This window comes from Callithrix jacchus, chromosome 14, assembly GCF_049354715.1.
Source record: "Callithrix jacchus isolate 240 chromosome 14, calJac240_pri, whole genome shotgun sequence".
Taxonomy (NCBI): domain Eukaryota; kingdom Metazoa; phylum Chordata; class Mammalia; order Primates; family Cebidae; genus Callithrix; species Callithrix jacchus.
In genome coordinates, this window is record NC_133515.1 from 105,961,079 (window position 1) to 105,984,992 (window position 23,914).

General features: G+C 40.2%; 1 protein-coding gene and 1 non-coding gene across 9 annotated transcripts in view; one reads left to right on the forward strand and one right to left on the reverse strand.

Moving 5' to 3' along the window:
* The window catches only part of MBOAT2 (membrane bound glycerophospholipid O-acyltransferase 2), a 148,262-nt gene that overhangs the window by 23,419 nt on the left and 100,929 nt on the right, over nucleotides 1-23,914 (forward strand). For 5 of the 8 annotated variants that reach the window (XM_035273286.3, XM_054245237.2, XM_078350002.1 and 2 more), the window contains exon 2: nucleotides 22,830-22,975. The exons of 2 other annotated variants lie outside the window; for them this stretch is intronic. In XM_035273286.3, the coding sequence (XP_035129177.1) occupies nucleotides 22,973-22,975 (3 nt within the window). In that variant the 5' untranslated portion in view covers nucleotides 22,830-22,972. Of the gene's footprint in view, nucleotides 1-22,825; nucleotides 22,976-23,914 lie in introns of those variants that run through there. One more of the 8 variants, XM_078350005.1, reaches the window with a different exon arrangement.
* Nucleotides 172-276, reverse strand: LOC118147630 (small nucleolar RNA U13). The gene has a single exon (XR_004734073.2). It is a non-coding gene; the product is annotated as a small nucleolar RNA U13 (small nucleolar RNA).

Consider the following 23,914-nt stretch of genomic DNA (forward strand, 5'->3'; position numbering starts at 1 on the left):
AATTTCAAAATCAAATCAACATATTTATAAGTTGATAAGTTGATATTGTATCTAATGGAAATCTGATGATAATGAGGCAGGCCAGTAGAGGAGTTTTTTTCCTTGTTTAGAAGCATAATTTGAAGACTTGTAAAATTAGTAGCACAGTTGAAATTGACCTTTATTTTTAAGTATCAGGTAGGTAGTGTGCTGATGTTGTAAAAAAGATTTGAGGAAAGCACATCCCACAGATGAATGTGGAAACCTAATCATCACACTTAGGAATTACAAAAGGATCAAAATAGACTCCAGCCCCCCTTTTTTGAAGGCAGGTGCTTTTTAAATTTTTATTTTACTTGAAGTTCTGGGATACAAGTATAGAATGTGCAGTTTTGTTACATAGGTATACATGTGCCATGATAGTTTTCTATACCTATCAACCCGTCATCTAGGTTTTCAGCCCTGAATGCATTTGGTATTTGTCCTGATGCTCTCTCCCGTTGCTCCCCACCCCCTGACTGGCCCTGGTGTGTTTCGTTTTCCTCCCTGTGTCTATATGTCCTCGTTGTTCAACTCAGGTGGGTGCTTTTTACCCAGTAGTACCTAGCTACCTGGAGAGGAATGCTTTCAAGTGAAATTAGAAAAGGATCACAATTCTTATTTGGGTTAGTGCTTCTGATGGTCATAGCAGGAATGAATGAGTGAATAGATAAATTTTATTAGCAAATATAGTAAATAAGTAAAATTTTTTACAAGATAATTTTCTATAATGAAAAGTACTATAAAGTCAGTAAATAGGGTCCATGACAAGTGATTGGGGATGCTTTAGATTGTAAGGTCTGTGAAGCTTTGGAAGGTATTATTTGAGTTGTGAATGGTGAAATATCTGTGTACATTCCAGGTGTGGTGGAGGGGAAGTGTCAGCTTTGGGGTGGAAGTGAGTTTAGTGTGTTGTAGACAGTCAATATGTTGGAATATAGCCAGTGAGAGAAATGATGTGAGATGAGGATGGAGAGGTGGAAGGGGCCTTGGTCTTTCAGGGCAGAATGGAGTTGGGATTTTATTTTAATTATGGCAATCTGTAGAGTATTTTAGATCTGGGGCTTGATGGCCTTATGTCTGTAGTTGCTGTGTAGGGACTGACTGGTAGAGGCAGAAGAGGAAATGGGGACCCTAAAGAGCTGTTGTCCAGGCAAGAAGCCATGGCAACAGTGGAGACAGCCCTGGCCAGCTTTGGCGATGTGCTTTGAAGACAGAGCTAAGGAACTTAAGCGTGGATTCCATGTGGAAGGCAGGAAATGAGTAGTCAAGGGTTGATTGCTAGGTTTTGCTCAAAGTGTGATGGTACAGTTACTGAGATGGGTAAACTTGGAGGAGAAGTTGGTGGTGAATCAGCAGTTCCCTTTTGGCCATAATAAATTTTAGTTACTTGTTAGAGAGGTAGCTTAATGGGCAGCCAAATCAATGTCTGAAGTTCAGTAGAGAGGTCAAGACTGAAATTACAGAGATAGGTGTCAGCAACATAGAGCTAACTTCGGAGCCACAGGACTGGATGAGTTCCCTGTCAGGGAATGGGCTCTACAGTTTATTTCTTTCAATTGAGAAAGTTGGACAGGATGATCTTTGAGGTCCCCTTTTTCCAAAAATTAGATGTTTATCGAGTTCTAAGAGCCTCTGTAAGAAACTTGAAGTGATGGGAATTTTCTCTAAAATGCTCTAGCTTCTTTTAAGCCATGAAAAGGATGAATGGGGATGAAATAGAGACACTTCAGTATTCCACATCTGTATTTATTCCAAAATTGCTTTTCCACAAAGCATGATATGTAACTGCAGTGAAATACCCTTCTGAGAAGAAAAGTGATCTCAGTCAAATTGTAAGGTTTCATTTAAACCTAGTGGTGGTCAATATGAACTTTTTATTAAAAAAAATTTAAACAGCTTTATTGAGGTACAAGTGACACCCAAGCTGTACGTACTAAAAGTGTACAATTTGTTGTTTTGATGTAGGTATCCACCCATAAGGCCATCACCACAATAAAGATAATAGACATATCTGACACCCCAGCAGTTTCCTTGTGCCCTCAGTATTGTCTCCCTCCTGCCTCTCCCTGGCCTCCATTCCCAGGCAACCACTGATAAGCTTTTTGTCACAATAAATTAGTTTGCATTTTCTAGAAATTCATGTAAATAGAATCATACAGTAGACACTCTTCTCTTTTTCTGGCTTCTTTGACTCCACATAATTATTTTGAGATTCATCCATGCTGTTGTGTGTGTCAATAGTTCATTCCTTTTTATTGCTAAGTAAGTAATATCCTATTGTACGGTTATACCTGATTCACTTATGCAGTCATTATGAAGTTAGACTACTTTCTTTTTTGCTTTAGCAGGTTTTCTGATTTGCTGGTATTATCTGTAACCACCTGAGATACTAAACGTGTGGATGTATATGCACACACAGAGACACACTCCAAACTCACTTTATGGAAGGGCTTCCTTGTTCTTGTGTTCATCCCCCCTCATCCTGTTCAGGGATGAGCTGCTCAGCTTTTCATTTGTCAGAGCAAGCTTGACAGTGTTTGGATAGGAAGCAGGCCCATCCTTTCTGTGTGTTTGTGTTCTGCGTGATGTTTTGGGATGTGTGTGTGTTGTTGAGCCTTACTTATTTTTTATCCGGCTTGTGTTTATTTCAATAGGTCACCTACTGAAGCTTCATAGTTTAACCTTTACTTGGGCTTCATATTTTAGCAGTTGTGGATACAGTTAATCTAGTACCTTTTAATTTCATGGGGAAGTATAAATAAATTCTTCTCAGTTCATAGGAATTTTTCATAGTTGGTTAAGACAGAGACCAAAATGAGACAAGTACTCATTAGCCTGGTAGGTAGGTGCCTACCTTTAATCTCTGTGGGGCCTTGATTAAATCACTTGCTTTCTGCTTCGGTTTCTATGCATTTGGAAAAGCTCACTGCTTTTGGTTTCTATGGATGATCTGAGAATATACTTAGGGATTTGAGAGCTAATCAACCTTTGGGAGTTTGGATGTTTTTAAAAACATCAGCTTTAGCATGGAGTTTATGGATGTCTGGGCTGTGGATTGGCAGTTTTCTGTGCCGTCATCTGGGGAGGAAGAGGAAAGGATGTTGTATCTGATGTACAGGCCTGTCCTGGTAGAACAGGGCTTCTTGCTGGCTGAACCCAGTGTATTTGGTATAGGTGGGATTAGAATGGGCAGTGGCCATATAATTCAGGAGATAAGAAATAGTCCTAAGAGAGACATGCCAAATATATCCCTCTACTTTGTGTTCTCATGATGCTGCTTCTCTGCCTAACAAGACTTAGTGGTCATCATTTTTTTTTGTATTGTTCATTTAATTGTCTTTTTTACTGGCCTGTAAGTTTTGTGAGTGCAGGGACAACCATGGCTGTGTTGTTCATCCGCTGTACTTCTACAAGAAGCGTTTACACAATGTCGAATGGAATGTGTCTTTATGCTTCTTGTATTTATTTTCTATTTCTGGTTATGAAGTTGTAGCAATTAATGTTAAGAATTTTAAGCCCTTTAGGAAAGATGAAAGATAAATAGGAGCTGTTTTATTAGTCTGCTCTCCTTGATTTTAAGCAAACTATCTCTCCCCAACTCTCTACCCCCTGCTCCCTCCCCTTCACCCCCATTTTCCTTTCAGTGAATGAAAAGCACAGATGGAGCCAGGCCTTCCATTCAGGGATTGGTAGGAATGCATAGATGAATAAAATTTGTTCCCAAGCCATTAGAAGCTCATAATCAAAAGGGAAAGTTAGACTCACAGGCCGGTAAGTGATGGTTTACTATAAGCACATCCAGAAATTACTTTAAAAGTATTTTGGGATCCCAAAAAGTACGAATTAAAGTTCTAGTTTCTAGGTTGAGGAGGTGGGTAGAAGTGACCCCATTAAGTAAAACAGGAGACCCAGGAGGAAATGAGGCAGATTTGGTAAGATGAGATTGGTCAGGTGCAAGTGATGAACCTGGAGAACATCATTCTCAGCAAACTGACACAAGAACAGAAAATGAAATACTGCATGTTCTCACTCAGAGGCGGGTGTTGAACAATGAGAACACATGGACACAGGGAGGGGAGCACTACGTACTGGGGTCTGTTGGGGGAATAGGGGAGGGACAGCAGGAGGTGGGGAGTTGGGGAGAGATAGCATGGGGAGAAATGCCAGATATAGGTGAAGGGGAGGAAGGCAGCAAATCACACTGCCACGTGTGTACCTATGCAACTATCTAGCGTGTTCTTCACATGTACCCCAAAACCTAAAATGCAATAAAAAAAAAACAAAGAATTCCGTTTTGGATGTTTTCAGTTTGAATTTTGTGCAGAGTGTTATTCTTTCTAGGTAATCTATAGATTTTTGTGCTGGTTTATAAAAAACACTTTCCCCAGTTGGTAGCTTTTAATTCATCTTCATAATCTGTAAGGAGGCTATACTTTTTGATTAGATACTCTGCATTACCTTACCAAAGTAGGCTGTAAGTACTAGAGCCAACTTTCTGCTTACATTATGCTTGGAAAAAGGGTTTTTTTTCCTCTGTGGCAATGGCCTAGAAATGTTTGAAAACGCTTGCATCCTTTAAGGTGTTGTTGCCATTGCATAAAATTTAGTGGGATGAAACTAGCAGATTTAGTGTAGTGAGATGAGGTAATTACTATCCTAAATTCTGGCGCTCAGTTTTTTGTTTAGAAATTTGAAAACAAGCATGTATTATTTTCCTAAAAAAATCTTCTCTTTGGGGCTAGATAATAAATGCCCATGTTGCAAAATATCAAGGGAGATGGGTAAATAATGAGAAATGAGTCTCCCTTTTACCCCATCCTCCACCCTGAGGGGCTGCCATTGCTCCCAGTTACTGATATCCTCCCACAGATATTCTAAAGTAGAGGTCTATTACTTCTTGGAAATTCAGAGATAGTGTGCTTTCCAAATTGGTTAATTCAGTGGCTCAGCAACCTCATTAAGGCCTGGGTTCTCTAATCTTTCTGTTCTGTTTTCCTATTTATTCCTCTTAGGCTGTCTGCTAGATGATTTCCAGGTGCCTTTTCCCTTCGGTGTGTCTCATGTACATGGCAAAGTCCATAGGCAAAAATCAAGTATCTTTGTTGTATCCCTTTTTAAGAGTGAGGAAGACTTTCCTGATAATCTCCAGCCACATTTCTCATTGAACAGAATTGCAGCATAGTTACATTCCTTGAATTAGTTATTGGTGATGATTGTCTGAGACTAGTCACTATTCATCCCATAAGACTAGGGAATAATCTAGCTTTTATTAAAACACATGGCTGCCTGCTCTGGTTACTGAACAAAATCTGGGTTTTCTTACCAAGGAAAAAGGTTACTGCTATGGGGTATCTGAAAGATCATTTCTTCTTAGTACTTAGTACTGGGTGGGCTGCCTCGTTCTTTGTGATTGTTAGAGAGGATTCATTCCATTCACTTAATGTACCGTGCTTTAGTAGTCTCTGTCTCTGCCACTTTTTCTATCATCACTGTGTTGCAATACATGTTTCTAAATGTAAATATATCGTCTTCCCTATTTCCAAATTGTCCTCTATTAATGTTATGTCAATGTGTATTAAATACTTCCAACAATGTTTAGTGTGCCTGTTTCTTTATACACTTGACAGTAGAGAGTACTGCTGAAGTCTCTCTGATAGGTGAAAATGTTATTTTACTCTGATTTTAATTTCCATTTCTCTTATTATAGGGTTTGGGCATCTTTTCATATGAATGAATCATTTGTGATACTTTTTCTGAGATCTGAGCTTGTCTGTGCTCTGCCTACTTTTCTATTATATGGTTACTGTTCTTATTATGATATGTAGGAACTCTAGACAGATTAAAGAAATTAGCTCTTGGTAATAGGACTTACACTGTTGCTTTTGAAGTTTGGTGTTTGTCCTTTGACTTTGCTTGTGGTGTTTTGCCATGAAGGAATTTTTTATATTTATGTGATGGAATTGTATCTAATTATTTTTTATTGCTTCCAAAGTTGTGTTATACTCAAAACATTTCAGATATTACCTTTATCATATTTTGAATACCCATTATGTGTTTGGATCTATCACTGGAATTCTAGTTATATTTCACTGATCTGTCTGTTCATCTGTTCATCATTCCAGCTTTTAAAAAATGTGTTATAGTCTCTGAAAGGAAGGTCATTATAAATTTTCTGGCTATCTCACATGTTTGTATTTCTATATTAATTTTAAAATCAATTTTTCTTTTTAAAAATCCTGTTGACATTTTTTATCATATGGACTTAAATTTAATGATTAACATAGGGAGAAATGAACATCTTTATGATTCTGAGTCTTCCCATCCAAGAAGGTTTTGCGTTTCCATTTATTCAAGTGTAGCTCTTTGAGCAGGGTATGGCTTTGGACAGTTATGTGAACTTCTGTTTCATTATAGCCATTACATATTTTTTGTGTCTATTACAGTATGTAGTGTTACTATAAATAATACATAAGGGTTAACAAAAAAACTAAAAGTCAGTTCTGTATGACCACCCTGGGCAAAAAGTAGAAATATTACCCGCCCAAAAAATGCACTTGTTGTCTGTCACAATTATAATCCATTCTCTCCCTTCATAGGTAAACACTTCAGTGACTTCAGTGGTCATCATTTTCATGTTCTTCTTTATAGTTTTATCAATTATGTATGCATTCCCAGACAATATGGTTTATTGCTTGCTTTTTGGAACTTTTTGTGTGAAATCCATTTATATGTGGTATGTATTCCTCTGAATTGACTTGAGATATATGGTTTCTTCTAGAAGTTATAGTTCCTTCATCTTCATTGTTCTGTGTAGTTTTCTGTTGTACAGATATACCAGAATATATTTAGCCATTTTGCTGCTAAAGGTTTTATTTTTCCTTGGCATTTGTCTATTATGAACAACATATTGAACATTCTTGTACGTGCCTCTCCTAGTCCCCATTTAGACACATGGGTATTGGGGTACTCCATCACAGATAGGACTGTTTTCAATCCTGTAAGAAAATACTGAACTTTTTTCTAAAGCACTTGTTGACCATGTCTGAGAAATCCTATTGCTCTACGTTGTAGTCTACATTTGGTACTGTGAGACTAAAATTTTGGCAATCTTACAGGTGTATAATGGTGACCTATTTGGCTTTAATTTGTTTTATTTCATAAAGATGTAAAAAGTGGACCGGGCGCGGTGGCTCATGCCTGTAATCCCAGCACTTGGGGAGGCTGAGGCGCGTGGATCACGAGGTCAAGAGATTGAGACCATCCTGGTCAACATGGTGAAACCCTGTCTCTACTAAAAAAATTAGCTGGGCATGGTGGCATGTGCCTGTAATCCCAGCTACTCAGGAGGCTGAGGTAGGAGAATTGCCTGAACCCAGGAGGCAGAGGTTGCGGTGAGCCGAGATCGCGCCATTGCACTCCAGCCTGGGTAACAAGAGCGAAACTCCGTCTCCAAAAACAAAAAGATGTAAAAAGTGGTTCTTTCCTTTGTCTTTGGGCCCTATCATCTCTGTTTAACTTTGAAGTTGGTTTGTGGCTGTGAGGTTGGTTGATGAGGGCACTTGTTTTCCAAACATAGCTACACATGAGTTTTACTTGGGAAATTAAAAAAAAAAAAAAAAGGAATTCAAGGTCCTATTTCAAACTTGGGGACTAAAAAGTTATGGAGTTAGAATCCAGGAATCTGTTTCTAACTAGCTGTCAAATGATTATTACCCAGCTAAACTTCCACAGATAGATTCCAACACAGGGCCCTTGAAACTGAAGGTTGTTCTGTCTATACTATGTCTTCCTAGTCTGGTGAGCATTTAGCATTTAAAACACACCTCAATTTGGAATAGCCACATATAAGTGCTCATAGCCACATGAGGCCAGTGACTACTATATTGAACAGTGCAGATCTGTTCAGAAAATTGCTCAGCAATAAGTGTATAGTTTGATGTGCATTTAGAACTTTGATATACACTTTGATCTTTGGCGTCAGGCTGTATACTTTACGCCTCCTCACTCCTCTTCCCTCAACACAGGGTTTCACAAAGACTGGCTGTTCACCTTGGTAGGGACTGGTTAAGAATATGTTATCCAAAATCCATTTATAGTATTTTAAAAAATTAGAACATGTTTTATATTCCATCAGTAGAGATGTGGATGGTAACAGTTGTTAAAGATTGTAATCACGTTGAGCTATCTTGAAATTTAAGGTTTTTTACTCCAAATTTATTCTAGGTTAATTTTTGGCTTAGTGTAGAATGCTTAATTCTGATGTAGAGGTAATTAACAAACTTTTGTTGGGCACATGTGGCAGTTGGCGGGCATGTGGCTAGTGGCTATCATATTGAACAGTGCAGATGTTTTCAGAGAATTGCTCAATTACATAAAGTGTATGGTTTGATACGTGCTTTAAATACCCCCAGAAACTCCTTTCTCATGTTGTAGTAAGAAGGAGGAAATTTAAAGCATATAAAGCTGGAGAACATATACAATCTGTTGTAGAGACAGAATGTAGATTAGTGAATGATGTTTTTGTATTTTTTTGATCACACATTAATTAAAGTGTAAGCACCATTAGTAAAAATTTAAAAACTGGTAAGATCAGGTTCAACTTTGGAACTAAAAAGGAAAAAGTGTAAGATGGAGATCACACAGTTTGAGGGCCCATATCTGCCATACTTGCTGTTTCCTTTTAAAGTAGAGATAACGCTGATTCCACATGAGCATTGAGGATAGCTTAGGTTTGTGCAATGTAATAAAATTTATTACACAGAAATGGAAAATGTTAGCACTGGGAGCACTAAGGTATTTGGCTTAACTAGGAAATAGGTATATATAAATGTTTTAATGCTGTATAAGTGGAAAATTCAGAATTCCTGGTTTCTCTTACTCAGTGATATAATTATACTTGAACTATTTTGTTTTTTTAAAAAACCTAAACCAAGAAGTACATTGATATATGTCCATGTATTCATGTAATACAGTTGTATGTATACTGCAAAAATAAAAAGCTAAAGAGCTCACAGACCATAGAGGAAATCACTGTTGGAAAAGACACCATAAACAAAGATGCAAGACTAAGCCATAGACTGAGAGAGATGTTATTTGCAAAAGATCAATTTCAGATATATAAAGAATTCTTTTTAAAGAAATCAATGAGAAAAAGACGAGCTGATAGAATAATGAGCAAAGGATATAAAGGGAAAGTTAATGTCAGTAGACATACAAAAAAATGTTCATCCTGGCTGTAATCAGGGGTAATACACATTTAAAAAATAGAGAAATAACGTTTTATTAGTTTGGCAAAAATTAGTAGTCTGACAATACCAACTGTTGTCAAGAATGTGGAGCAGTGGCACTCACATTGCTCATAAATACTTTATTTGGAGAGCAGTTTAGCGGTACTTAGTCAAGAGGATGTTGCTTGACTTGGAAGTTCTACTCTGGGTAGTCACACAATGAAATATAATACACAAAGTAAGTCAATAAGGTAAAGCTATTTGTATCAACATAGATAAATGTTAGTAACATAATATTAAGTGAAAAAAATTGCAGAAGCTTACATTCAGTTTTACACTATTTTTATAGTTTAAAATATTCAAAGCAATACAATATATAAAATACACAAGTAGCAAAATTATAAAAATATCCAAGAGAATACTGCAATAAACTTAATGCTAGTAATTACTCTCTGTGGGAGGGATGGAAGGAATAGACCAGAGGAGGAGTTTGCACAGGAGGCTTCATTGTGCATGCAGTATTAGAAATACTGGAATATTTCAAGTCCCTGTCATTCTCCATTACCTCCTTCCTCCTAGAGGTGACAGCATCTAGTGGTTTAGTGTCTGGTTTTTCTGGGCCTGTGCATATGGAAGTAGAGTTAGTGTGGGCTCTGGAGTAAGGATGCCTGGTTGTGCAAGGTGGCCACGAGGATTACATGAACCCCTCCTTGTAAAGCCCAGTGTGCTGCACTGCCTGGTGCACATCTGATATCTACTGAGCACCTACAATTAATGAAGTACGGTATATGTAAATGTGCTATATGGAGACTGTATTAATGTCTAGCACAAAGTAAATGCATAGTGGGCTCATAACAAGTATAGAATAAATGCATGTTTAATGAATGAATGTATATACATAGTTTGGATTTTTCTTCTGCAACTTGTACCTTTCACTTAATAGTATTTATTGGTAATCTTCCATATCAAAACATACAGATTTATATAATTCTTTTTACGACAATTAAAAAAAATCTAATTTTAGTTTCACACTGGGTGGCTCATGCCTGTAATCCCAGCACTTTGGGAGGCTGAGGTGGCCAAACACCTGAGGTCAGGAGTTCAAGACCAGCCTAATATGGTGAAACCCCATCTCTACTAAAAACAAAAATTAATGGCATGGTAGCGCATGTCTGTAATCCCAGCTACTTGGGAAGTTGAGGCAGGAGAAATGCTTCAATCCGGGAGGCGAAGGTTGCAGTGAGCCAAGATAGTGTCATTGCACTCCAGCGTGGGCAACTAGAGCAAAACTCCATCTCAAAAAAAAAAAAAAAATTTTTTTTAGTTTCTTTTTGTGACTTGTGCATTAATTTCCCTGTTGCCCCTCTTTGTTTTTTTTTTTTAAATTGAGACAGACTCTCGCTCTGTCACCCAGGATGTAGTGGCATGATCATGGCTGACTGCAACCTTGACTAATTTTTGGTATTTTAGTAGATTCAGGGTTTCACCATGTTGGCAAGGATGGTCTCGAACACCTGGCCTCAGATGATCTGCCAGCCTCAGCCTCCCAAAGTGCTGTGATTACAGGCATGAGCCTCTGAGCTCTGCCTGTCTTTTATTTTTCATTGCATTTTGCCATATGTAGTTTTTAAGTCTTTATGTGGTAAAACTCTACCCATATTTTATGATGTCTGTTGTTTTCTTTTTGAAAAATGCTTTATAAACAACTCAATGTGCTTTTACAAATTTACTTTGGGAATTGCTAAAAATTTCTTTGAATGCTCTTTAAAATAATCATGTTGCTATTTTTGGTGGGTTTTTTTTTTTTTTTGATACAGCAGCTCGCTGTGTTGTCCAGGTTGTAACACAGGGGCAACATCTTGGCTTACCGCAACCTCCACCTCAAGGGTTCAAGCAATTCTCCTCCCTCAGCCTCCTGAGTAGTTGGGACTACAGGCACGCACCACAACACCTGGCTAATTTTTGTATTTTTAGAAGAGACAGTGCTTCACCATGTTGGCCAGGCTGGTCTTGGACTCCTGACTGCAAGTGATCTGCCTGCCTTGGCCTCCCAAAGTGCTGGGATTATAGGTGTGAGCCACCATGCCTGGCCTGTTGCTATTATTTTGAAATGGCATAAATTGCTAAGCAGTAAGTAGGCTTTCAACTTGTGCGCCTAGACACTAACTTAATCGGTAGATTGAGCCAAGTCACTTGGTGTTGAGGAAAATACTTTCCTTACCACCTTATGTAAAATAAGCATCTTAAAGGCATCCTCTCTGATCTACCTAAAACTATTGCTTTTATAAATATTTTTATATGCAAGCTTTAAAAACAGTCTTCTTTGATATAAAATGAAGTGTGTTAAAAGTAAGTCTTGAGTTAGGTAAGATTTTTCATCCTTGCTTCTTTCTTCCTGTTCTCTTTCTGACTTCCCCCCCACCCCCCCGGCACTGCCAGATTGCTGAAGGCAGCCTATTTGAAGACACATTTCAAATGTTAGGACATTTGAATAGGTATATTTTCAACAAACTGGTTTTAAAGAACAACATAAAGTCTTTTTAGTCTAAATTTCTTTCCATTTAGAAGAAAGCTGGTATAAAAAGTTGACCTGTAACAAGTCAGAACAGATTGTGTTCATTAGAAATGAGAAGTAGTCTTTTGTGATGTTTATGAAATGCGATGGCAGGATCTGGCAGATGGCAGCATCTTTTTTGGAGTCTTGCTTGTGGCAATCAAGTTTGGTCTTCAGACGCTGTTTGGAAGTAGAGGCTGGCCTTGCAGAGGTGGTCATAGTACAGCCTCAAGTCATCAGGCCTGGGTTTGAGTCTGGGCACCACCTCGTACTATATGTGACACAGAGCTCAGGACATAAGTTGGTTGAGTAAAATGGGTAGAAATGACATATTTTTCTAAGGATTAAGTAAGATAATCAGTGTGAAATGCCCGGCACATGAAGTACAGCACGTAAGCTGTATCTCTGTTCATTTTCAGGGCTAAAACTTCCCATTTGACTTTTGGAGGCACACACTCTCACTCTCTCTCCCTCTCCAGTTTGTATTCGCCTTCCCAACTCTGCCCCACCCATGGAAGGGTGACTAAGATAGTTTTGTTTGGGAAAGTTTATTTGAACATCTGGGTCCGTATATATTCCAGTCTTTTCTGTTGAAGTAACAGTCTGGACTTACCTGTCTGAATGTCTTACAGAATTTTTTTGGGTGTGAATTATGCTACTCCCTTTTCCTAGAGCCCCCGCCATGGTCTGACTGTCCTCCTTGTCCTTCCTAGCTCAGTTACAAGGCCTAGGACTAGATTTGGGAGGCTTCCTCCAGTCAGGGAATTGGTTGCACCATTCTTTGGGTCCCTCCGTAGGTTTCTGTCTTAGCACTTGACAAATTGGACTCTAGCTTTGCTCTTTCATAGCAGGACTGCATCTTTGTGTCTCCTGCATAGTTATCCTGACGGTTACTGGATAAATGTGTAAATTAAGCTGCATGACTTTAGATATATCACCTAAACACTGAGACTTAGTTTCCTCATCTATAAAATATGGCTTTCTGCTCTGGACTGTCTCTCACTAAGGTCATCAATAAAGTTGCAGTTGCTGAATTAGGTGGTGGGTTTTGAAATTTATACCCTAGGATGCTAGACAATGACCACTACTTCTTGACCACCCCCATCCCCAGGTCTGTGCATTCTTGCACTTCTCAGAAGACTGCTCCTTGGTGGCTCCTAGTACTTGGCTTTGGAAGTGTCCGTTGCAGCTCTTTCGGATTCTGCCTCATGTCCTCTTTTCTTTTTTTTTTTTTGAGACGGGGTTTCGCTCTTTTTGCCCAGGCTGGAGTGCAATGGCGTGATCTCAGCTCATTGCAACCTCTGCCTCCTGGGTTCAGGCAATTCTCCTGCCTCAGCCTCCTGAGTAGCTGGGATTACAGGCACGCGCCACTATGCCCAGCTAATTTTTTTTGTATTTTTATTAGAGACGGGGTTTCACCATGTTGACCAGGATGGTCTCGATCTATTGACCTCGTGATCCACCCGCCTCGGCCTCCCAAAGTGCTGGGATTACAGGCTTGAGCCACCGCGCCCGGCCCATCTTGTCTTTTCATAGCTTTCCTTCAGCTATGTCTGTTATTCCCAGATTCACAGCCTGATGGCTCCAGAGCAGTCTTCCCACACCATGTGTGGAGTGTGCACGCATGTCCCCTGGGCGCCCTCACAGTAAGCACAGCTGAGGCCAAGTTCATTCCTTTCCTAGAACTGCTTTTCCTCCCTCTGTTTCCCTGTCTTGATTGACACTGTCATCATCCAGCAGCGACTTTTCCTGCTCCTTAATCCCCCCCATCTGGTTACTAGTCCTGACAGGTCCAGCGCCAGGTGCTCTTCGAATTGGTCACCTCCTCTATCCCCGGGCAGCTCCAGGCCCTCCTTACTCAAGCGGACTGGAAAGGCAGCCTCCAGTCTGCTCTTGCGTACTTCGTGTGTCGTTCCTTCCTTCCTCTGTAGAGGTGGAGGGTCAATCTCATCACTTCCTTGTTTTAAAAATCTTCCATGGTTTTGTCATCACTGTGGGCTCAAATGCCTTGGCCTGGCATACAAAACCCTCACTTCTGAACCACCTCCTTCCAGCCTCATCTTCCGTGATCCCTGGCATGCTGTGTGTTTGCGCCTTCATGTCCTAGTGCTTCCTTCATGTTGTTTTCTTCCTTCAGATGCCCTTTCCTACTGTCCGACACAGTACTTCACACACCTTGAGGATGATGAGAACCTGTGTTTTCATTTTATTTTTATACATATTTTTGGGCCTATCCTCCCAAAGATTTTGAATGAGTGTCCAGAGTGAGGCCTGATCTCATTTTCTTTATCTAAAAGATGATAATGTTGAAGAGAGATGTTTTCAAATATTCTGTAAAATTCTGTATGTGTGTTGTCCTCAGATGCTTAGTAAGAATCATACTTTTTTTTTCTTTTAAATTTCTTATTGCATTTTAGGTTTTGGGGTACATGTGCAAAACATGCAAGACAGTTGCATAGGTACACACATGGCAGTGTGTTTTGCTTCCTTTCTCCCACATTTGGCATTTCTCCCCAGGCTATCCCTCCCCAGCTCACCCTCCCGCTGGCCCTCCCCTTTTCCCCCCAATAGACCCCCTGTGTTTAGTACTCCCCTCCCTGTGTCCATGTGTTCTCAGTTTTCATCACCCGCCTATGAGTGAGAATATGCGATATTTCATTTTCTGTTCTTGTGTCAGTTTGCTGAGAATGATGTTCTCCAGATTCATCCATGTCCCTACAAACAACACAAACTCATCATTTCTGATTGCTGCATAATATTCCATGGTGTATATGTGCCACATTTTCCCAATCCAGTCTATCATCGATGGGCATTTGGGTTGATTCCAGGTCTTTGCTATTGTAAACAGTGCTGCAATGAACATTCGTGTGCATGTGTCCTTATAGTAGAACGATTTATAGTCCTTTGAATATATACCCAGTAATGGGATTGCTGGGTCAAATGGAATTTCTATTTCTAAGGCCTTGAGGAATCGCCACCCTGTCTTCCACAATGGTTGAACCAATTTATACTCCCACCAACGTGTAAAAGTGTTCCTTTTTCTCCACATCCTCTCCAGCATCTGTTGTCTCCAGATTTTTTAATGATTGCAATTCTAACTGGCGTGAGATGGTATCTCACTGTGGTTTTGATTTGCATGTCTCTGATGACCAGTGACGATGAGCATTTTTTCATATGATTGTTGGCCTCATATATGTCTTCTTTCGTAAAGTGTCTGTTCATATCCTTTGCCCAATTTTGAATGGGCTTGTTTGTTTTTTTCCTGTAAATCTGTTTGAGTTCTTTGTAAATTCTGGATATCAGCCCTTTGTCAGATGGGTAAACTGCAAAAATTTTTTCCCATTCTGTTGGTTGCCGATTCACTCTAGTGACTGTTTCTTTTGCCGTGCAGAAGCTGTGGAGTTTGATTAGGTCCCATTTGTTTGTTTTGGCTTTTGTCGCCAATGCTTTTGGTGTTTTGTTCATGAAGTCCTTGCTTACTCCTATGTCCTGGATGGTTTTGCCTAGATTTTCTTCTAGGGTTTTTATGGTGCCAGGTCTTATGTTTAAGTCTTTAATCCATCTGGAGTGAATTTTAGTGTAAGGTGTCAGGAAGGGGTCCAGTTTCTGCTTTCTGCACATGGCTAGCCAGTTTTCCCAGCACCATTTGTTAAACAGGGAATCCTTTCCCCATTGCTTGTTTTTGTCAGGTTTATCAAAGATTGTATGGTTGTAGATATGTTGTGTTGCCTCCGATGCCTCTGTTTTGTTCCATTGGTCTATGTCTCTGTTTTGGTACCAGTACCATGCTGTTTTGATTACTGTAGCCTTGTAGTATAGTTTGAAATCTGGTAGTGTGATGCCCCCCGCTGTGTTCTTTTTGCTTAGAATTGACTTGGCTATGCGGGTTCTCTTTTGGTTCCATATGAAGTTCATGGTGGTTTTTTCCAGTTCGGTGAAAAAGTCAATGGTAGCTTGATGGGGATAGCGTTGATTCTGTAAATTACTTTGGGCAGTATAGCCATTTTCATGATATTAATTCTTCCTAACCATGAACATGGAATGTTTCTCCATCTGTTTGTGTCCTCTCTTATTTCATTGAGCAGTGGTTTGTAGTTCTCCTTGAAGAGGTCCCTTACGTTCTTTGTGAGTTATATTCCTAGGTATTTTATTCTTTTTGTAGCAATTTTGAATGGCAGTTCGTTTTTGATTTGGCTTTCTTTAAGTCTGTTATTGGTGTAGAGGAATGTTTGTGATTTTTGCACATTGATTTTATATCCTGAGACTTTGCTGAAGTTGCTTATCAGTTTCGGGAGTTTTTGGGCTGAGGTGATGGGATCTTCTAGGTTTACTATTATGTCGTCTGCAAATAGAGACAATTTGGCTTCCACCTTTCCTATTTGAATACCCTTTATTTCTTTTTCTTGCCTGATTGCTCTGGCTAGAACGTCCAGTACTATATTGAGTAGGAGTGGTGAGAGAGGGCATCCTTGTCTAGTGCCGGATTTCAAAGGGAATGCTTCCAGTTTTTGCCTGTTCAGTATGATATTGGCTGTTGGTTTGTCATAAATAGCTTTTATTACTTTGAGATACTTTCCATCAATACTGAGTTTATTGAGGGTTTTTAGCATAAAGGGCTGTTGAATTTTGTCGAATGCCTTCTCTGCGTCAATTGAAATAATCATGTGGTTTTTGTTTTTGGTTCTGTTTATGTGGTGAATTACGTTTGTAGACTTGCGTATGTTGAACCAGCCTTGCATCCCCAGGATGAATCCTACTTGATCATGCTGGACAAGCTTTTTGATGTGCTGTTGCAATCGGCTTGCCAAGATTTTATTGAAGATTTTTGCATCTATGTTAATCATGGATATTGGCCTGAAGTTTTCTTTTCTTGTTGGGTCTCTGCCGGGTTTTGGTATCAGGATGATATTGGTCTCATAAAATGATTTGGGAAGGATTTCCTCTTTTTGGATTATTTGGAATAGTTTCAGAAGGAATGGTACCAGCTCCCCTTTTGTGTCTGGTAGAATTCGGCTGTGAACCCATCTGGACCTGGGCTTTTTTTGTGTGGTAGGCTCTTAATTGCTGCCTTGACTTCAGACCTTGTTATTGGTCTATTCATAGTTTCGGCTTCCTCCTGGTTTAGGCTTGGGAGGACGCAGGAGTCCAGGAATTTATCCATTTCTTCCAGGTTTACTAGTTTATGTTCATAGAGTTGTTTGTAATATTCTCTGATGATGGTTTGAATTTCTGTGGAATCTGTGGTGATTTCCCCTTTATCATTTTTTATTGCATCTATTTGGTTGTTCTCTCTTTTCATTTTAATCAGTCTGGCTAGTGGTCTGTCTATTTTGTTGATCTTTTCAAAAAACCAGCTCTTGGATTTATTGATTTTTTGAAGGGTTTTTCGTGTCTCTATCTCCTTCAGTTCAGCTCTGATCTTAGTTATTTCTTGTCTTCTGCTGGGTTTTGAGTTTTTTTGATCTTGCTCCTCTAGCTCTTTCAATTTTGACGATAGGGTGTCAATTTTGGATCTCTCCATTCTCCTCATATGGGCACTTATAGCTATATATTTTCCTCTAGAGACTGCTTTAAATGTGTCCCAGAGATTCTGGCATGTTGTGTCTTCGTTCTCATTGGTTTTGAAGAACTTCTTTATTTCTGCCTTCAATTCATTGTTTATCCAGTCAACATTCAAGAGCCAGTTATTCAGTTTCCATGAAGCTGTGTGGTTCTGGGTTGGTTTCTCAATTCTGAGTTCTAACTTGATTGCACTATGGTCTGAGAGACTGTTTGTTATGATTTCAGTTGTTTTGCATTTGCTGAGGAGTGCTTTACTTCCAATTATGTGGTCAATTTTAGAGTAGGTATGATGTGGTGCTGAGAAGAATGTATATTCTGTGGATTTGTGGTGGAGAGTTCTGTAAATGTCTATCTGGTTTGCTTGCTCCAGGTCTGAGTTCAAGCCCTGGATATCCTTGTTGATTTTCTGTCTGGTTGATCTGTCTAATATTGACAGTGGAGTGTTAAAGTCTCCCACTATTATTGTGTGAGAGTCTAAGTCTCTTTGTAAGTCATTAAGAACTTGCCTTATGTATCTGGGTGCTCCTGTATTGGGTCCATATATCTTTAGGATCATTAGCTCTTCTTGTTGTATCGATCCTTTTACCATTATGTAATGACCTTCTTTGTCTCTTTTGATCTTTGTTGCTTTAAAGTCTATTTTATCAGAGATGAGAATTGCAACTCCTGCTTTTTTTTTGCTCTCCATTTGCTTGGTAAATCTTCCTCCATCCCTTTATTTTGAGCCGTTGTATATCCTTGCATGTGAGATGGGCTTCCTGGATACAGCACACTGATGGGTTTTGGATTTTTATCTAATTTGTCAGTCGGTGTCTTTTGATTGGTGCATTTAGTCCATTTATGTTTAGGGTTAATATTGTTATGTGTGAACTTGATTCTGCCATTTTGACGCTAGCTGGCTGTTTTGCCCATTAGTTGTTGTAGATTCTTCATTATGTTGATGCTCTTTAGCATTTAATGTGATTTTGGAATGGCTGGTACTGGTTGTTCCTTTCTATGTCTAGTGCCTCTTTCAGGAGCTCTTATAAAGCAGGCCTGGTGGTGACAAAATCTCTGAGTACTTGCTTGTTTGCAAAGGATTTTATTTTTCCTTCACTTATGAAGCTCAGTTTTGCTGGATATGAAATTCTGGGTTGAAAGTTCTTTTCTTTAAGGATGTTGAATATTGGCCCCCACTCTCTTCTGGCTTGTGTTTCTGCCGAGAGATCTGCTGTGAGTCTGATGGCCTTCCCTTTGTGGGTGACCCGACCTTTCTCTCTGGCTGCCCTTAGTATTTTCTCCTTTATTTCAACCTTGTTGAATCTGACGATTATGTGCCTTGGGGTTGCTCTTCTTGTGGAATATCTTTGTGGTTTTCTCTGTATTTCCTGCATTTGAGTGTTGGCCTGTCTTGCTCGGTGGGGGAAATTTTCCTGGATAATGTCCTGAAGAGTATTTTTCAGCTTGGATTCATTCTCTTCGTCACATTCTGGTACACCTATCAAACGTAGGTTAGGTCTCTTCACATAGTCCCACATTTCTTGGAGACTTTGTTTATTCCTTTTTGCTGTTTTTTCTCTGATCTTGGTTTCTCATTTTATTTCATTGAGTTGATCTTCGACTTCTGATATTCTTTCTTCTGCTTGGTCAATTCGGCTATTGAAACTTGTGCATGCTTCGCGAAGTTCTCATACTGTGTTGTTCAGCTCCTTTAATTCATTCATATTCCTCTCTAAGGTATCCATTCTTGTTATCATTTCCTCGAATCTTTTTTTCAAGGTTCTTAGTTTCTTTGCATTGATTTAAAACATGTTCTTTTAGCTCACAAAAGTTTCTCATTATCCACCTTCTGAAGTCTAATTCCGTCATTTCGTCACAGTCATTCTCCGTCCAGCTTTGTTCCCTTGCTGGTGAGGAGTTTTGGTCCTTTGTAGGAGGCGAGGTGTTCTGGTTTCAGGTGTTTTCCTCCTTTTTGCGCTGGTTTCTTCCCATCTTTGTGGATTTATCCACCTGTCGTCTGTGTAGTTGCTGACTTTTCGATTGGGTCTTTGAGTGGACACCCAGATTGCTGATGATGAAGTATTTCTGTTACTTGGTTTTCCTTCTACCAGTCTAGCCCCTCCACTGTATGACTGCTGAGGTCCACTCTAGGCCCTGCTTGTCTGGGGTGCACCTACAGCAGCTGCAGAGCAGTGAGGGATGCTACCAGTTTCTTTTTCTGCTATCTTTGTCCCAGAATGATGCCTGCCAAATGTCAGTCTTCTGGATATAGAGGGGTCAGGGAGCTGCTTGAGGGGACAGTCTGTACTTTATAGGAGCTCAAGTGCTGAGCTGTGAGCTCTGTTGTTCATTGAGGGCTGTTAGGCTGCTACGTTTAATTCTGCTGCAACAGAACTCATTAAAAAAACCCGTTTTTTCTCAGATGCTCTGTCTCGGGGAGGGGGGTTTGGGGCTTTCTTTGTGAGTGTCCGTTGTGCTGTCCTGCCCAGCTAGGAGTCAGTCTAGTCACTATTCGCCTGCTGAGGCTCTGCCCTGCTGGTGTGAGGTTCTCCCTGTTTCTGCAGGCTCTGCCCTTCTGCTGCGGTCTCCGCCCTGCTGCCACGGGCTACACCCTGCGGCGGAGTCTCTGTGTTGTAGCGGGTTGCCTCAGCAATGGCAGGCTGCGTCAGCAATGGGCATGTACCTCAGTAGGGGCGGATTGCCTCGGTAATGGCGGATGACCCTCCCCCACGGAGCTGCACCATACTGGGTTCAGCTGTGCCCTAAGGGAACCTCTCCACCAGGAGCGTTTGGAATCTCTGTTTTGTTTGTCCCACTGCGCTACCCCAAACGCTGTTTTCCTGGAATCTCCTGGGCTGGCTCACTGTCCAAGTCCCATTCAGTCTCAAGTTCAGCCCTCTCAAGTCTCAGATTGCCAGTTCAACAGGGCACCCTGACCAGTGCGCTTTGTGCGGAGTGCTGTGTAGCGCCACTGCGCTACAGCGCCTGCCGCACCGGCTGCTGGCTGCACCAGCCAAAACCTCTGCCTGCCGTCCCACGTCTCTTTTATACCTGGGAATTTCCGCGTTCTGTGGGCAACAAAGATCTGTGTGGAAATGCGGCCCTGAATCACCCTCTTCACGCATTCATTGAGAGCTTCAACCCTGGGTTGTACTCACTGCGCCATCTTGAGTCCTCCCCCCCATACTTTGTTTTGTAGTGTAAGAATAGACAGCTGTGGAAAGGGGGAGGAGAAGCTGCCCCTCCGATGATTGTCGAGATCAGCGGGATTGGGAAGTGCTGTCCACCCAGCTCACTCCTCACCTCCTTCATAGCATACACCCTCTTAGGCTCTTTCCTTTGTGATGTCTTTTTTTTTTTTTTTTTTGAGACAGAGTTTTGCTCTTCGTACCCAGGCTGGAGTGCAATGGCGCGATCTCGGCTCACCACAACCTCCGCCTCCTGGGTTCAGGCAATTCTCCCGCCTCAGCCTCCTGAGTAGCTGGGATTACAGGCATGCACCATCATGCCCAGCTAATTTTTTGTATTTTTAGTAGAGACGGGGTTTCACCATGTTGACCAGGATGGTCTCGATCTGTTGACCTTGTGATCCACCCGCCTCGGCCTCCCAAAGTGGTGGGATTACAGGCGTGAGCCACTGCGCCTGGCCCCGCTTTGTGGTGTCTTAAAGGATGTTCTACATAACTGTTAAAAAGACTCTGATGTTGAGTTGATGTTCCTTCTGTATATGTTTGGTTTCTATTAGGTTCTAAAGTCATCCAGAACTATGACTGGGACCCATGCATTTTTAGATTTCCCATATTTGCCCATAGTAGATGCTCAGTAAATTTTTGTAAATAAGGAGCTATCTGAAAAAAAGAAATAAGAGCTATTTGAAGCAAAGTTTTAAACTGTAAGAAGCCATGTAGATGTGAGTAGTAAATATGAAGAATACTAATTTTTCTATTCTGTTTACTTTTTGCTTAATTTTGAAAAATGCTGTTAGACCCCTTTAGAAGGCAAAAAATATTAGAGCCTTTTGGAAAGACATTTTGCTTGTATTGAGTCTGTTTTAAAGAGCAATTGCTTCTTAGACAGTATACAACAATGTTCAACTCTTTTTCTCCTTGAAATGTGAGAAAGAGAACATACTTGTCTGTGTCTTTAGGCAGAGATATCCCTATGGGTCTACGGAAATAGCTACATGTAGATAGTGTGATTTGTTCACAATGTAGGTGCCTGAAACACTGATTGTTTTCTTATGTTTGTTTTTGCAAGTTCCTAATGTCAATGGATTTTTTCTTTTATTTATAGACTTTAAGACTTATTATTCCTAAGATTCTGTTAGAATATGTTTCATAAGAGAGAGATGGAGATTTTGTCCAGGTGTGATGGTTTATGCCTATAATCCCAGCATTTTGGGAGGCGGAAGCAGATTATTTGAGTGCAGGAGTTCAAAACCAGCTTGAGCTGGTGAAACATTGTCTTTACAAAAAAATGCAAAAATTAGCCTGGCATGGTGGTGTGTGCCTGTAGTCCCAGTTACTTGGAAGGCTGAGGTGGGGGAATTACTTCAGCCTGGGAGGTAGAGGTTGCAGTGAGCTGTGGTTGTATCACTGTAGTCCAACCTGGGACACAGAGCAAGACCCTGTCTTAAAAAAAGAAAGAAAAAAAGGCCATGGAGATTTTTCTCCTGTCTTTACATGCCATGAGAGATTCTTATTGTCAGCCTTTTTACTTGGAGAGAAAAGAGCAGCAGCAGTCTTACCAAAGTGTATTTCACTTCTATAAGTCAAGAACAGTTTAGTTTTTAGTGAACTATGAGTAAATTTAAAAACCGAGGTTGGTGGACTTGAGCTTTTTGAAGGTTGCTTTGTCCTTTATCTGATTCATTACTTCCCCTTGGGAGCCAGTCCTTGCGATGCCTTGGAGCTCAGCTGCAGGTTCCCACTGTTCACAGTGGTGATGTTTAGGTCACCATGGACTCTCCTTTACTCCCATTGCCACAGGCTGTCCTGCATCCCACCAGATCCTCCAAGCCCCTGGTGCCCTTATAGTCTCAGAGAGCTTGGGGACTTTGCCTCTCCTGGAGCTTTTGTGAAGAAATGTAGTGATCTTCTTTTTTACCAATTACAGGGTTCCCTCAGTCAGTAAAACAAGTTTCTCTTCCCCTTAACCCATAGGTGCCCTGGGCTTTTTGTTTCTGTGTCTGCAAACCAGTGTCAACCAGGTTCTTCCAGGTGTCCTCCTACACCTCTCCGCATGTGGCCATACCTGTCCCCTGCCAGGTGTAGCAGAAACCATATTGGTGGGCATTGGCCCATCACTTGGAACTTGAGGCTCATCCTTGCAATTTCCCTTAATTTTCATTTTTGGTTTGTAAACTTGGAAGATCTTAATTTTTGTGTAACTTTAGTGTTTTTTTTTCCCCTGAGAATTTCAATGTAACATGCAATCAAAAATTCAGGTCTGCGTTGCTAATATAAAATTTTAATTTTTCTTTACAGGTCAACTTTGTAGTGTGCCAACTCTTTGCCTTGCTAGCAGCCATTTGGTTTCGAACTTATCTACATTCAAGCAAAACTAGCTCTTTTATAAGACATGTAGTTGCTACCCTTTTGGGCCTTTATCTTGCACTTTTTTGCTTTGGATGGTAAGTAATTATTTTGATCCTTTTAAAATGAAGACTATTTGGATATATTTGAGAATTGAGTGTGTAGAAAGATATATTATGTAGGGTTTTATTCTTATTTACTTAAGTGTTTTTTCCAGACCAACTTTTAAATTTTTATTTTTAAAACAAAAAATAAAGAATGGGAAATGGGCTCTCTCTTTAGTCTTAGAGGAAAATTTACTATTTATAATTTATGAACAGACGGATGAAAAAGGATATAAGGCATTTTATTCTGTCATGAGTTCTTTATACCTATTTTGCATATCTTTTATACTGACAGAAAAACCATTTAAAAAGTATTTTTGTTTGTTTGCCTGTTTTTTCTCTGGGAAAGCAGCTTTTAAGAGTCTGATAAAGCCTATTGATAGAACTTTATTGGCATTTTTTTAGATTCTGCCATTAGCAAAAAGAGGCTTTTTGTTTGTTGATTTGTCTGTTTTTCATAGGGAATAGTTATTTATGATGGAAACCTTTTATTTCTGACTTTTCAGATGCATGTTGGTGTTTTCTTTCATTAGGTCTCTTTTTCAATCCTTAGGGCTACTCTGAGAGCCTTAAATACAGAAATACTGTACTTCCTGTTTGTTACAGGTGACTGTAGCTGTGCCTGTAGAAGGAATCAGAAGGGCACACTGTCTTGGCAAAACAGCAGAGACTCTTAGTGGCAGTCTCTTTGTGGTCTTTTCCTGAACTTTCCTTCTTACATGAGCACTTGTGCTGTGTGCTCATCTGCTGTGGTGTTTGCCACTCAGAGGGAAGGACTTCTAGGCTTGCTCTTCTGTAGATTGTTGTTTGATATCAGAATTCCGTGAGAGGTTGAACATGCACTCACTACATCTGTGCTTTAGTAGTTTCTGTTGTGGGGTGTAGAATCTGTGGGACTTTGATGATGCTTCTGTGTTTGTTCTAGGATGTTGT